This window comes from Nyctibius grandis, chromosome 1, assembly GCF_013368605.1.
Source record: "Nyctibius grandis isolate bNycGra1 chromosome 1, bNycGra1.pri, whole genome shotgun sequence".
NCBI classification, from domain to species: domain Eukaryota; kingdom Metazoa; phylum Chordata; class Aves; order Nyctibiiformes; family Nyctibiidae; genus Nyctibius; species Nyctibius grandis.
The window spans coordinates 111,883,421-111,900,062 of NC_090658.1; the positions used below are offsets into that span (position 1 = coordinate 111,883,421).

The following is a 16,642-nucleotide window of genomic DNA, read 5'->3' on the forward strand; positions in this document are numbered from 1 at the left end:
ATAAAAGGAACCCTCCCGGGCCCAGCACTCATTTTTATTTACATTCAAGGGTGATTGGCTTTTCCCCAGTTTCTTACTGAGCTGTGAAGTAAAGGGAGTCCAGGAGAGAGGGTTTGCAAACAAGGTGCTTTTGTTTGCCTGGAGATTGCTGTGATTTACAGAGGAACCTCTCATCCTCCTCACCAGCCACACAACCCCAACTGCCTTTGTGCTATGTTGGAAGAAATCGTCTGTTCAGCTCAATTTCAGAATCCTTCACTGAAAAATAATAATTCCAATTAATGTGGCCCTTTTTAGGTCTTGTTCCCTGGCTAAAGCTTTTTATTTTTTTTTGGTATGTTTACCACTCACACCTGAATGTTGGTGTAGAGGAACTTTCACTTAAATTTTCAACCAGGAGGGAAATCTAAGTTAAAAAGACTAAAAGCTTGATGTAATGTGGAAAGTGGCAGCTCCTAATCCAAGATGCTTTCCAAATCTGCTGAGGGAAGTAGCTGAGATTTTATTCTGTTTAAATAAATCTTTGCATTGGTTTCAGAACTAAGAAAAGTTAAAACACTTCCCAAGTGGCCATAAAAGAAACATAGCCATTATGATTAAAACAAAATGTAAATTTTTCAGTATTATTTTAATGCTATCTGATCACTGTTTCAGAAAGACTTCTAGGAAAGAACTACTTTCCTGTTTTGGAGGGGGAGGGTTAAAGTAGCATTAAAATCTGGTCAGTGAAGCACGAAATGGACAACTATATAGAGTGAATGGCCATGATACCCACAAGCTGACAGGCTATTTGCTTTTCATTCGAGATTTAAAAGGTAAAATAGTGTTATAGCTTAATTATGCCTATTCCTTATAACAAAAGAATAAAAAAAGAATCAGGTAAGAAAAAAAAGCAGAAATTATGCAGAGCTGTAAACATGGCCAAGCTGAGAGAAAAGGCCCTGAGAGCAGACTCTATTGGAAAGGAATCCCCCTGATGCATAAATATACAACAGAAAAGTTGTTCATTCATTCCCATTCATTCAAAAAATCAATCTTGAAATGCTGAAACTTTAAGAGCACTGCCAAAGTTGCCCTTCAGCTGGGCACAGTAGTCCTGTGGCAAATTTACATCATATTTTGTTAATAAAAGTTGCTTAGTCAGCAAAGAGGCTCTGTGGGAGGGCTTCTCAGATGTGCTAATGAGCTTTGACCTCTATCATCCCTGAACAGGGAAAGAGGTTTAGGTTTTGCCCAATGATGCAATAACTGTTCATACATCTCATTTGCACATTTGAGTCAACAGGAATACAGGGAAATTGTCCAAGAAGCCAGGGACCAGGTTAGGAAAGCTAAAGCCCTGATAGAATTAAATCTGGCCAGGGATGTCAAGGACAACAAGAAATGCTTCTATAGGTATGTCAGTGATAAAAGGAAGACTAGGGAAAATGTGGGCCCTCTCCGGAAGGAAACAGGAGACCTGGTTATCCAGGATATGGAGAAGGCTGAGGTACTCAATGACTTTTTTGCCTCAGTTTTCACCAGCTCTAGCCTCACCACCCAAGTCGCAGAAGGCAGAGGCAGGGACTGGAAGGATGAAGAACCGCTCACTGTAGGAGAAGATCAGGTTCGAGACCATCTAAGGAACCTGAAGGTGCACAAGTCCATGGGACCTGATGAGATGCATCCACGGGTCCTGAGGGAACTGGCGGATGAAGTTGCTAAGCCGTTATCCAACATTTTTGAGAAGTCATGGCAGTCTGGTGAAGTTCCCACTGATTGGAAAAGGGGAAACTTAACCCCCATCTTCAAGAAGGGGAAAAAGGAAGACCCAGGGAACTACAGGCTAGTCAGTCTCACCTCTGTGCCTGGCAAGATCATGGAGCAGATCCTCTTGGAAACTACACTGAGGCACATGGAAATCAAGGAGGTGACTGGTGACAGCCAACATGGCTTCACCAATGGCAAATCATATCTGATAAATTTGGTGGCTTTCTACAACAGGGTTACAGCACTGGTGGATAGGGGAAGAGCAACTGATGTCATCTACCTGGACTTGTGCAAAGCATTTGACACTGTCCCACATGACATCCTTGTCTCTAAATTGGAGAGACATGGACTTGACGGATGGACCACTTGGTGGATAAAAAATTGGCTGGATGGTTGCACTCAAAGAGTTATGGTCAACAGCTTGATGTCCAAGTGGAGACCAGTGACGAGTGGCATTCCTCAGGGGTCGGTATTGGGACCGGTCCTGTTTAACATCTCTGTCGGCGACATGGACAGTGGGATTGAATGCACCCTCAGCAAGTTTGCCGACAACACCAAGCTGTGCGGTGTGGTCGACACGCTGGAGGGAAGGGATGCCATCCAGAGGGACCTTGACAGGCTTGAGAGCTGGGCCCGTGCAAACCGCATGAAGTTCAACAAGGCCAAGTGCAAGGTCCTGCATGTGGGTTGGGGCAATCCCAAGCACAAATACAGGCTGGGCGGAGAATGGATTGAGAGCAGCCCTGAGGAGAAGGACTTGGGGGTTATGGTTGACAAGAAGTTCAACATGAGCCAGCAGTGCGTGCTTGCAGCCCAGAAGGCCAACCATATCCTGGGCTGCATCAAAGGAAGCGTGGCCAGCAGGTCGAGGGAGGTGATTCTGCCCCTTTACTCCGCTGTCGTGCGACCCCACCTGGAGTACTGCATTCAGCTCTGGGTAGCCCCCAACATAGGAAGGACATGGAGCTGTTGGAGTGAGTCCAGAGGAAGGCCACGAAGATGATCAGAGGGCTGAAGCACCTCTCCTCTGAAGACAGGCTGAGAGAGTTGGGGCTCTTCAGCCTGGAGAAGAGAAGGCTCCTGGGAGACCTCATAGCAGCCTTCCAGTATCTGAACGGGGCCTACAGGAAAGTGGGAGAGGGGATTTTTACAAGGGCAAGTAGTGACAGGACGAGGGGGGATGGTTTTAAACTGAAAGAGGGTAGATTTAGATTAGATATTAGGAAGAAATTCTTTACTGTGAGGGTGGTGAGACACTGGCACAGGTTGCCCAGAGAAGTTGTGGATGCCCCCGCCCTGGCAGTGTTTCAGGCCGGGTTGGATGAGGCTTTGAGCAACCTGGTCTAGTGGAAGGTGTCCCTGCCTGTGGCAGGGAGGTTGGAACTAGATGATCTTTAAGGTCCCTTCCAACCCAAACCATTCTATGATTCTATGATTCTATGATTTATTCTCTGGTGAATGAGGAAGCACTGCAGCACGTTATGTGATTTACAGGTGGCCCTAGCACTAAGTTATGGGGAAGGAGTGTGCACTGAGTGGAGCACCACTGAGTGCCCCAGGAGCTGGGGGCTGGCTATTGCAAAGCTTATCAGCCTGTCTCCTGTCCTGTGATTGCAGACAACAGGACCGATGACCTGAAGATCAGTGGATTTTCTGGTCAGTCAGAGGGCATGTGTTATGAAGGAGAAGACAAACTGAGACTTCCCTGTGTATAAATAGGTAAGGTGTATCTCTAGCTACATACCTCTGATTAGTGCTCTCGGGCAGCTAAAAATTTCAAGTGATCTATTTAGTGACCAAGCCCAGCTCACTTAGGCACTTACATTGAAGCACCGCTTCTCTAGGCACTTCTATAGACAGCAGAGAGAAAAAAGGTACTTCAAGAGGAAAATTCATCCCACCTGAAATCTAAAAAGCCATCTGGTCATCTCTGTTTTCTTTATGGGCTATGTCTGGAATGAGGACAAACAGGCTTATAACCAGAGAGCTTCTGCTAAGTGCCTGAAATCAAGGAGATGTCACACTGCAAGCACCTGTACAAATTACTGTCTGCTGTCATTTGTCAGGTCTGCTCAGCTCATAAACAAGGATTTTTCTTGTTTATATTGTGCAGTCTGCTTTTTCTAATATGAATTTAATCTTATTTTCTCCTTGAGTTTTCCAAGGTAAGTAAACCTCTTAAGTCCTTTTAGATTAGCTCTCTGTCAGGAGCCTTCCAGTTTACTAGACTGTACATCTGATTAAAACGTTATTCCATCCTTCTTCCAGCTCGTAATGAAAAGAGCTGGCAGGACTACCCACAGTCAAAGGGCCTAACTCTTTCAACAACCAGGCTCTGCATTTAGTCACTTCTGACTTTTGATAAATTTTAACTGATCTGACTGAAATCTTCCATGGTAGAGGTCTGGCCAGGCTCATTTTTTTTCCAAATGTCACAGGAAAAAAAAATTCCATTTCTCAGAACATACTTGTGCACCATTGTTTTGTCCATATACCTTGTTTTGTCCATATCCCTGGAGGGATTTAAAAGACGAGCAGATGTGGTGCTGAGGGACATGGTTTAGTGGTGGCCTTGGCAGTGCTGGGTTAATGGTTGGACTTGATGATCTTAAAGGTCCTTTCCAACCAAAATGATTTTATGATTCTATGATTCTACGAAAAAAAGGGCCAATAATTCAGTGAATATCTCTAATTGGAGTAAGACTTGACATTTCATGGGGTATTGCTTTGAGTTTAGAGATACATTCTGCTGTCCTCATGAAAACAAATGTACGTTATAAGCCTCTGACAGACGGTCATTTGGACATGCTCGGTAGATGTCAGTTAGTGTTTGGCTGCCAGACCCTCCGTGTACTTTGTGTGTATGACAACTGGGAGCGCCTTCTCTGCCATCAGCCCCGTTCAGGGCTGCAGGGCCCAGAGCAGAAGGCTGCTTGCTGGAAGCAACACCGATGAGATCGCCTGTCCTGTTCTGCCAGCACTCAGGAGAAGCTACCTGAGGGCCAGCTACCTCAAATGCTGAGGACTGAGAAGTTCAGAAGGAGGAAGAGAGACTGAACAGGAGCCCCACGGACACAGAAGGGAAGAGGGCCAGCACAGATGCAGTAGAAGAGGAGGATGGGAAGAGGAAGGTGGCGAAAAGCAATTCAAAAAGACCCTTTTCCCTCAAGCTTATGGGTCAACATAAAATTCCTAAGTCCAAAAATCCTTTGTACTGCAGGATTCATCTCACAGATTTTAGTTAAATATTTTTCTTCTTTATGTATATTATTATTACATTTAATTGCCATGTTTCTCTCATTGCCTTCTTGGAGATGTCGTCTTTCAACAATGTCACCATGATGATGCTTATCGTCAGTTGTAATCACTGTTAAATGCAGTGAGTTTGGTTAGTTCTATACTCTTAACATTGTATGACTTTCCCCTGCTGAATTGCAACATAGAGCTTGTAGGAAAAAAATAAGAGATGGGAAACAGCAAAGTAAATCAATGACAGGGAGGGGACAGGCAGATTAAAAACAAACAAACACCCTAAACAACTTTAAAAGACCTAGCAGGGAAAAAGTGAAACAGTGAGAATTAAGAGTGAATTAATGTTGACTCAAATGTGGCACTCTGTCAACTTACCATAGTGACAAATAAAACAAAGGACAAGAGTTGACTTGGCAAGAGGCCTGGCTAGCAATAGATGCAATCAAATAATGTGATGAGTTGCATATTAAAAGTTTCTTACAAATCTGGAGTTTGACAGTATTTACGTTTCATAAATAGATAAATGGAAGAACAAGAAAAATTTCCTCTCTGCAAAGTTTTTACCATTTTCAATGTTATCTTCAACATAGTATAGGAACACCTTTCAAAAGTGCTTTGTAACCTTTGGTTCCGTACAGATATAATTGCTGGACATAAATTCCTCACAAACTCTGCAGGACTGATTTTGCTCAAATCAGTTGGTTGATTGGTTGATTGTTTGCAACAGAGGTTGCAAGCCTATGTACAAACCACAAAAATCAGAATAATCTGAACTCTTCTCACGCCCTTTGTAACCATATAGTTCATTTCTAAAGGACTCATTCACTGAACTAATGCTAAGTATTTTTTACATTTTTAAATGCCAAAGCTGAGAAATGCTGATGCTAAGAGAGGACGCGACTTCAGGCAAACAAAGATTGAAAGCTCTACAATAATTTAGGAGCAAATTTGCAGCCACTAGCACATGTTTGGAGATGCAAAGCATCTGGATTATAGAGCTATTGCCCCTTTGGCACTCTGCATGTGAACACCCACCCAGATAAACCCTGGAGTGTGCTGCTGTTCTACAGACACAGGCTCAAGCTGCAGCCCGCAGCACCAGGAGGTTTGACCGTAGGTGGCACTTGCAAACCTTCCCTTCGGGAGCTGAGGTCGATGACACAGGTGTTTGAGGCAGTATCTATTTCTAGCAAAGCATATTTCAAGAGAAAAAGGATCTGGACATGAAAATCTACATCTCCATCCTTCATTCCTTACATGTGTCATCTCCCAAATGCTTTGAATGTTTGGGAGCTCAGAGGTTCTCTGAGGATCTGTGTGAGTGTTGGTACCAGCCTGCTTCTAGCAAGCAGCTGCTGAGGGCAGCTCCTCTCTTGAGTTTTTATCTTTTTATCTTTTCATCTTTTTCTAATCTGCCTGTTCCCAGGCTTAGCAGTGCAGCCATGCAGCTCAGAGCTGTGACCAACCTAGAATTTTTGGAGGAAACAACACTGGCAGTGCTCCTTCACCTCAGGACGTGCATGTGAGTCGATGGCTGAACTGAGTGCACTACTATATCTTCCTGCAGGCTTTCTGACAGCCTTACCATTAACCAGGTTGTCCTATGCATAAAGTGGATAGCCCATAACAGTCACACGTAAACAATTTCCATAACCACCTCACAGTTTTTACATGCATTCCTTCAGAAGGAAGAAGACACTGGATGATGTCCATTACTTCCTCCTAGCACATCTAGATATTTTGCAAACACAGTGGCATGCCCTTGCTGCTCCAATACAAATCCTATTCTATAAACTTGTTTATGGATCTTGGAGTCCCACTGTCCTTAGCAAGGATACAGGTACACTAAAGAAAAATTGTCCTTCTCCACATTTTCATTTCTATTTAGCATTAGTTTGTAAATGGGGAAAATACTTATACTTTGATCATTCCTTGTATATTATAGCTCTACTAGCATGTTTTTGTACTGGTTTTGGCTGGGATAGAGTTAATTTTCTTCATAGCAGTTTGTATGGTGCTGTTTTGGATCTGTGCTGAGAAGAGTGTTAATAATACAGGGATGTTTCACCTATTGCCGAGCAGTGCTTGCACGGAGTCAAGGCCTTTTCTGCTCCTCACACCACCCCACCAGCCAGTAGGCTGGGGCTGCATAGGAAGTTGGGAGGGGACACAGCCGGGACAGCTGACCCCAACTGACCAAAGGGATGTCCCACACCATATGATGTCGTGCTCAGCATATAAAGCTGGGGGAAGAAGGAGGAAGGGGGGGACATAAGGAGTGATGGCGTTTGTCTTCCCAATTCAGTGTTATGTGTGATGGAGCCCTGCTTTCCTGGAGATGGCTGAACACCTGCCTGCTGATGGGAAGCAGTGAATGAATTCCTTGGTTTGCTTTGCTTGTGTGCAGAGCTTTTACTTTACTTAGTAAACTGTCTTTGTCTCAACCCAGAAGTTTTCTCGCTTTTACCGCTCAGATTCTCTACCCCATCCTGCTCGGAGGGAGGGAGTGAGTGGCTGTGTGGAGCTGAGCTCCCTACTGGCGTTAAACCACAACAATTTTCCATAGTAAAGGGAATTTAAAAGCGACATTACTGTGTTTGAAATGGGTGAACAGTGATTTAAATAAAAGTGGGCAGCAGATGGGAGCAAGAACATTGTTTTAGATCTGATAAGGCATTTCTGAATGTATTTTCCACTGAAGTCAGCACAAGCACATTTCCTCTTCTGTGCTAAGGAGCACAGTTGCTACATCCAAGTATATTCTGAGAAAGTCCCCAACTGGTTATTGTATTAGAAATGACGCTGTCCAGAAAAATGTTCTTAAATCAAATATGAGGATGTAAGGGCCTGTTCAAGGACCAAACTGGAAAGATACAGTATAATAACCAATTTACATTTCATTATAATCTATTTCATTTGCCTATCTACTGACTCCATGCTTACAGGCGTTTCAATTCATTTTCATATTGTTGATAGGTCACCTAATTTCACACTGGCCTCTCCTGCTAGCACAGGCTCCTTTTTGAAGTATAGCACTCAATCCTATGCTTCAAGTCCCTTCTGATAACCCTCTGTTGCCATTCTCTCCTATGCAAAACTCCTTGACAAAACAAAACTATTCATACGAATTTCTGCAGACAGGCATGGCCAACGTTAAATAAACAGAAACTGGTTTTGGTGCCTTTGTTCATAGGGTAGGATTGAAAACTTACTGAAACTTGTGACTTTTTCAATTGACTACTTATTTCTGCTTCAGAAGCATGTGTGTACAAATATGCATATATTTAAATTCCAGACTATGTAATACCAGTTGGAGCAGGTTCTTAACTAAGTACTGATTTACTAGCACTTGTGGATCATCTCAAGGGTTCCTTGATATCAGTGGAATTACACCGTGCATACAAGGTGCGACAACTGCTCTAAGAAATCTTTGCCTCAAAAACCTCAATATATGTATATATATTTTTAATTAATTGAACAGTTGGCATCATCTTCACAGGCCAGTCTGCCATTCCAGTTTCCAGAGTATTACAGCTGCTTGAACAATCACACATTAACAGCTGTCTATGAATGGCAGAATATAAAATCTCAAATAACACATTAAGGACACTATACATGCAATTAATATATATGCTTAGAGAAGTCTGCTGATAGAAAAATATTTGTACTAGGGAAGAAAAGTGACCTATCAAGAGAGAAGCAAGCTGTACTGCCAAAATTTAAGACTTTTAACTACTACTTCCCTAGGAGCTTTTACTGACACGTTAAAGGTCATAGCCCTGCCTTCTCCCCACGCGTGCTGGACACAGCTATACCTGCAAAAGGCTGTATGTAAGCCTGGTTTCAGTGTGTAATTGTCATAGCATTGCTTCTCTTCAGAAGATGGCGTTTGAGATTTACAGCCACAGCTGCATAGCAAAATGTTGTTAGAGGTAGAAGATGAGACCTATTAAAATGGATACACTAAAAGGGAGGGGATATTTCATCCTTAGGTAAGAAAACGCATAGTCCTTAGGTAAGGAAATGCATAGTAATTTACGTGGGATTGAACTCCAGATTAGGACACCTAGGTTTAAATGTCTGCATGGGAACTATGTGTCAAAGCTGCCATGGAGCTCTGGGGCCCATTCATTTAAGAAGTCTAGGACTCTTCCAGGTGCCCTGAGAACCACGTTCAGCTCTCAACTGTCACAATCAAAGAATGGGAGTGTCTCATAAATCTTGTCATTTTTGCCAGCCCAGAATGGCCATCTCACATGCCCCATCAACACTTTCAATGGTGTAAAATGCCTATTTGTAGGCAGTTGTCCTGGTTTCACTGGGTTTTTGTTTCAGTTTGTGGCCAGTTATGGTGATCAAGGCCCTCAGCAGTTAAATCCAGGGCAGCTGACCCTGGCTGGCCCACAGGTGTGTTCTATATCATTAACATCAAGTTCACTATAAAAGAGATGGTTTGCGGGGGAGAGGTGGGGTTCTTTTTGCTCTCTTCTCTTCTAGTCTCCCTCTTCCTCATTCCCAATGATTGATATTCCTGGAACAAACTGCTGCAACTCTGTAGCTAAGTATACTTTTGTGTGTTTTGTGTTATCGTTTATATTCATTTCTTGATTTTATGAAATCTGTTTAATTTTAACCCATGAGTCTTTTTCCCCAATTTCCTTCCTTGTTTGGGGAAGGGACATTGGGTGATAGAAAAACTATTATTGTTTAGCCCTGGGTGTGGGCTACATGAAGACAGCAGGGGAATCCCACTCCCCATTGATGCACTCGGTGACATTTAGGGCACAACTCTGATCAAAGGCAGGTGTTTACTTCACAGGTGAAATGAACAGCTCTCCAGGATCTGCTGACTCCATTCACTGGAAGAGGAGCAAAAGCACCTTGTTCACCTATAACTATATTCTTAAAAGTTAGGTGAATTGTCCTGAGGTTCAATCCCATGTGCAGAGTTTGGTTCAGTTGTCCATAAACAGGCATGAAATGCCATTTGAGAAGACATATCATTAAGGTTGGTAAATATGATGCTGGACCTACCACAGATGTGTGCCTTTCTGAGCAACAGCTGGAGGCCATGTAAATTATCCTAAGGCATCTAAAACAGCTTCAAGTGCTTTTCTTTGTGTGAGCAAATGAACTAAGCCCTTTTAACAGCATCTTAAGCATTCTGCAAGAATTAATCATGCCCCCTCCCTGGCAGTGTTCAAGGCCAGGTTGGATGGGGCTTTGAGCAACCTGATCTAGTGGAAAGGTGTCCCTGCCTGTGGCAGGGCGGGCTGGAACTAGATGATCTTTAAGGTCTCTTCCAACCCAGACCATTCTATGATTCTGTATTTTAAAAATAATATGGCTTTTTATTAATATTGCCATAGCTTATGGAAGCTCCAAGAAATTGTTAAACTTGCTCACAACAACTTAGAATATCGGCACTTTGTTACATCAAGATAATTAAGTAAGATCAGTCTACTTCAGTCAGTCTTTTTAAGCAACATTTCATCTTCTGGTGCTCTCTAACAATGGACCTTTTTTCCCAAAAACTGGCTTATAAAAGTAAGCCTTTTACATGCCTCAGTTTCTAATTAAGGTAATGGTACTCAAGAAAGCACATGGCTGCTGTGTGGCTAAATGTCATATTTAGGTTTCTCTATTGCAAAAAAATAAATTAAATATAATTCTATTTTTTTCATGAAAACATTCCTATTAAAAAAAAAATCGCTAGGTACCATTTGCCCTTTAATTTTGAAGAACAGATAAACTAGTATCAGTACGTTCCTTTTAGAAGTTAGTTATTCTTGTTCCAAGAATTTTCTCCTTGAAGATGTAAATACTACGTAAATAGTCCTTGAAAACAATCTCTCAGTAATTACATTGTACCTTTCAACTAAAAGTAAAATCTTTTCAAAATTTTAGTGACAGATCTGTAAGAGTTAAATAAATGTTACACCATTATGAAGAAAGCTAAACTGAAATATAAACACTAATACTGATATTTTACTGAAAGTCAGAAACTTAAATTCACATGTGGACATCTGCTGCTCCCTAAAACCTATGGGAGCTGCAGGCTGCATAATATGCTTGACCACTTAAATAGCACTTCAGGTCATGGACCAGAATCCCTTCATGGTAGGTGCCATACAAACCCTAAGTAGAAAAACAGCTCTGAAACTAAATAAGAAATAGGAACTATGTGCACAAAGTCTGGAGAGGTTGCAGTAAGGGTAAGGCTTTTGAGTTAAGCTATAAAGGATTGTCAAAGAAAGAATCAAAAGAAATAGTTGCAGGCAAGAGAAGGAAGAAGTAAACTTTTCACCTCTATATCTAGAACTAACTATAAAACAAGATCAGGTTGGTTTAGTTAACTAAAAGGTACGGAAGTTCAACTGAGGTCTGCCTGGAGAAGGGTGACAAATTAGGCACATTGGCTTGACATATTTGAAGTAATAGAGTTTTATATTAGTGATTATATAATAAGAAATTTGCCCTGGCATTATAGTCATGTTCAGGCTGAGATTCCCACCCAAAGCTCCAAGAACACCCTTGCTTCCTCATACGTTAATACCTAAAATGGCAGCAAGATTTATCCCTAATAGACTTGACACTTTCTCTCTCCTTCCTTCTTCTCTTAAAAGCAATGAAAAATGTAATCACTGAAGTTCTCTTATTTTTGCTAAGTTTATGAAAAATTGGGCTTTGTATTTCTTTTGCCAAATATTTGTATTCCATTAGTTTTAATTAATCTGCTGTATTCTACATTTATTGTTCTGAGCGAACATTTTCATTACCAAATGAATAAAAGTACTTTATTTTTATGGAACCGGTTCCTTAAATTCTTTAGTTCAATGTTCTGATGTTTGGGAACCAACAATGTGTTTGACATCTCTGAAAACCAAGGGGATTTAGATGTGTATTACAAAGTCCACCCTAAGGTAATTTGTCCAGTCGCTCAATAAAGCAGTAGCAGATTTACAGTTATTGTCATGCACACTTTTTTCCCTAAAATTTTCTGTGTATTATAGATTCAGATTCAGGTCTCTACCTGCAAGGACTTGCATCAAAAAAAATCATGTACCTTGTTTTCCAGTTATCTACAAATATATGTAGGAAGATTAATTTTCAAAGTAATAATGAAATTCAAAAGGAACAGAGAAATGCAAAGACAAAAAGCTGTATTTCAAATCTTGCTAATCTAATTTAAATAATAAGCATATGTGAAAAATATAAGCCATAGTTACTCACCTACGATGAGTAAGAAAACTACCACTGACATGTCCTGAGCCATCACATCCTGGGGTTGGACATGACATTCCTTCCGTCTTCACTGACTTCCAGGAGAACTGTGAGCCATTTAGGTACCCATCCTTTTGCCTTTTGGCAGCTAGAGGACACCCTGACGCACTGCGATGGGATGCATATTTTCCAGTTATATGACCCTGACCATCACAACCAGGAACTGGACATCTGGATAGCAGATAGATGAGATAAACTTTATTGTCTTGCCATCATATACCTGCTAGCCTCTACAACAAAGTCAAAATAAACCCGACATGAAAAGAAAAGAACAATCGTGCACTATGGTCTTAAAAATAGCCAAGATACCCTGTAGTAGGTAAAATTACAAGTAGAACTTTACTAATATGAAAAAAAATGTTCTTTGATAAACTGTAAAGAGGCTAGCCAGTAGATGAAGTCACAGCTGTTGATACTGTGCAATTGGAACAAAAGAACTGAGATATATATTTGAATTGCAGGTGTTCATTACAGTAAATACCACACTGGAATTGAAATGTTGACTGCTAAGCTCTACTCAGCAGGGCAATTGCCCATAAAAACTCTATAAGCATAAAATCCTACTTAGCATAATCCTTGATACATTTTATTTATATTTATGGAATCTAAAGATGACTTGTCTGAAGTCATGAAAATGTTAGGTATAAACAGTTTGGTATAAAGTGATCATAGTGCCTCAACAGAAATGCTGAGCACCTTTATCCACTCTCTGAATAGGAGAGATTATAATAAACTATGCACTACAGCCTAGAGAGATCAGTGAAGGCAGTTCCGTATTCATCTGATGTTTTTCCTTACTTGGGAATTCCCCCATACATTTGCCCTGTATGCTTCTAAAAAACAGATAACCAGGGTTAGAAGGAACAGGTTAGAATCTTCAAAGTGAAATGTTTAAAGAAAATAATGTTTTTTCAGTATGCTACTACATAACACATGTCAAAACAAGGCCAGTTACTTCACTGTTTGTCCTACACTAAAATATTGCTGCAATTCTCCACTGAGGATCCAGTCCTGAATGGTCTAAGCAGTCACTAAACCCGCTGAGTTCAGTGGCCACTGGTATCAGAGCACCTTTCAAGAAGAAACCAAGACCTATAGGTAGGCATTTGTTCCTCTTGCAAACTGCATGAATAGTCAGATTTGTTGCAGCAATCTCATATAAATATTCAGTTCTCTGTTCCCATAACTAATTTATTTAGCATGTATGGTTTATCTATAGTATGTAAACACATTTAAGGTTTTTTTTAGAGATAAAGATCTATGTAATTTTTTAATTTCATGTGAAAAACATATTTAAAACTGTTTCTAAATTATAGAAGATTGTATCCTTGGCTAGAATAAATCAGCACAGATCCTTGATTTGCAATTCACTCATAGAAATCAATGTGGCCATCTGCTCTTGTATAACTATCACACAATAACATTTATGCCTTAATAAAAAGCTGAAGATATGTATGACCTTATAAAACACATTAAGGCCCTTTGACAATATTTGTTCTCACCTAATTGGCTCTTGGTCTTCTTTGTCTTCCTTGCTTTGTGCTATCCTGATTCCACTTTTCTTTGCTCGCGGACAGCCTGAAAGACTGAGTGAAAGAAAACATTTTAAAATGTAATTTCTCATTCTTGAGTACAAGGGATACGCTTTCTATCTGAAAAACTAATTTCCAAACCCAAAGCTCAGGCAGTTTAATTAAGGAGAGCTGCAGGATGCAACCACGAGGGGGAATCCACGCATCTCGGTTTGCGATGCAGGGCAGGACTGCAGGCACAGTGCAGACCACACGCACAGGCAGGCCAAGAGGAACCAGGGAAAGCAGCTCTTAAAACTCTCTGCCTAATAATCCCTCCAGCTGACTCAGCAGCAGCACCAACAGCTTTAAAAGGAACAGAAGGCAGTGTTTCAGGGCTGAGAGACATTACGTCCTCTGTATGTCTGAGAGGGACAGAAGAATAGGCTCAAAAAACAGGAGTCTTTGGATCTCTTGGCAGGACTAAAGATTTCTCTAGGGAGCATATTAGAAACACTATCAAACTTTCTCAAACATAGAATCCTATAGAACAGCTGAATAAAAACACGACAGAGTTCAGAGCTGTACAATGCTTTCTGAGAAAGAGTTTAAGTGCTCAGAACTCACCCAGACAAAAAGATTTGGTAGAGATTAAGTATTATGTTAGGCTAAGCAACGTTACACTTAACTAGACACTGAAAATGTAGTTTTTAATGACACAAGATAGAAAAAGATATATCTATTCCAAGATTTTATAAGTTCAATTTCCCTTTTCATATGACAAATTCATTATAGAAAACATTTAGTAGACTTGACAATCACTTTAATAGATATTTACAGACTTTTTTAAGTAGTTGCTGTCTCAGGACACAAATATGTCTATCCAAAAATCACGCTTTGTCTTCTATTTAAATGTTATTTCTGTCTTAACATATCAACATTAAAAAAGAAATCCATCAGTAGAACACAGCCTTCAAAAGCATTGAGATGAGAGACTAAGTAGTGTCAGTAAAGAAAAATTGCTGCAGAGAAAGAAACGAAATAGAAGACTAAATTTTTGTTTCAGCATAACAAAAGGTACTTCAGTGTTCTATAGTAGGTCCTGTCTTTAGGAAGAAGAGACAGAAACAGTGGTAGTAAAATTTTCAGTTATTTTGTCTTGTCAAGACCAGTGATGACTGAGAGGAACAAGCAGAGAAAAGGGTGATGCAATCACAGACAGAATTCTGTGCTGGTAAATAAAAAAATAGACAAAAATAGAGTTTGCATGCTGTAGTCATAAATAAGTCAATTAAAGAAAGGGAAGAATGTTAGTTTAATGCTTTCTACATATTAAATCAATTTAATTATCACCTACTTATTGGTATTTTGGTGCATCATCTTCTTTTTAATAGATCTTTCTATTCTAGCACTATGATTTATTAGAAAATTCTAAGACCTTTCAGGTCCTCTAAACAGACATTTCCAACAGACAGCTCCTGAGGTTATGATTAATTCATTTTTCCTCTGACAGCAGATTCACCAAGAAAACATATGTCAACGATGAGCCTTTGCTTTAATTTTTTTTAATCCTATAATAACCAGAAGCTATTAAAAAGTAAACATATTACTTCACTTTTATATCAGTTTAATTTCTTATATATGAAGATAAAAGACAACAAGGGAAATTCAACACCGGTATATTATGATATAACTTCTTGCATACACTGAATGAGCATGTGGAACTGTAGACAGTTATGGCAGAGTTAAATCTGCCTTCACGCGCTTGCTGTTGAGCAGCCATTTTAAATACAAATGATCGCAGCCATTTAGGAGAGAAGTTTGTCATTCCTCTCCTCCTGATACTGAAAGGGTTGTAAGGGATAGTATCCAATACAAAAAAAAAATGCTAACTCAGATGCAAGCAGAGGTAAACGCTAATTTTCAGTGTGGGAATTAGAAAGCTTCACTGTGAATGTGCTGCCAGTGTCTTTCACACTTAAAAGCTCCAGATTTAGGCTACTAGTTTGCTGCTCTTTTAAAGAGTGTGCATTTTGCCAGCCTCACCCCCTCAGAGAACAGCCTCAACAGATACCATGACCCGAACAGTGTGGGGCTGGCTCTGTGTAAACGTGACAGGTCTCCTGGGGACATCATTGGTTTTAAGGAAAGAAGACATTACTCCTTCAGTGTCAGTGCTTCCATGCCCACAGGCAGCCAAGGACCCGGGGCTGCCGGAGGTGGTGTGGAAGAGAAACAAAAGAGTTATGTGGTCAATACAGACATGGTAGCATTTCAAAAGGTTGAATGTGTTAAATCCCAACAGACTGGACAAATTTCAGATCACTTAGTTTTGAAGAATTGTGTTTTATATCTTCATGTGTACTATGTATGCTGCAGAATCAAATGAAAACTTGTTCCAGCGCTCATCTGCAAAAATACAAGAATGTAAAAATTTGCAGATGAAACTGGGTAACATCATCCAGCTCATGGTCTGGTCCTACAGCGACCAGGAGACAATGCCCAGGGAAAGGGTTTAAAAAATGATCTGACATGCAGTGATTCTCCGCTGCTAACCTTGCCAGCTTTTACGTTTCTTGTTTGTGACACTTTGCCTTCTGCATCTTCCCTGCCCTGCCTATTTCTGGTTAAACAGATGACCAAATACATAAACAGCTTAACGAAATAGCAAAGTTGGGGCATATTACACCAAGCATAGTACTGGTAGAGGTGTGAGCTGATAAATCCACATATAGTTAAATGTAGTTCTAAATTTGACCTTAAATCCCTTTGAAAGTGTGATTTAATCTCCTTCATCATGTAAGTGCTTTTATAATGTTTACATCTTCTCCTTTATAATGTTATTT

General features: G+C 40.5%; 1 protein-coding gene across 4 annotated transcripts in view; it reads right to left on the reverse strand.

Annotated features, from left to right (window-relative positions):
- MYT1L (myelin transcription factor 1 like) overlaps positions 1–16,642 on the reverse strand; it is a 129,381-nt gene that overhangs the window by 16,203 nt on the left and 96,536 nt on the right. For all 4 annotated transcript variants that reach the window (XM_068395869.1, XM_068395857.1, XM_068395846.1 and 1 more), the window contains exons 15-16: positions 13,788–13,871; positions 12,235–12,456 (exon numbers count right to left, since the gene is read on the reverse strand). In XM_068395869.1, coding sequence (XP_068251970.1) covers positions 12,235–12,456; positions 13,788–13,871 — 306 coding nt within the window. The remainder of the gene's footprint in view (positions 1–12,234; positions 12,457–13,787; positions 13,872–16,642) is intronic.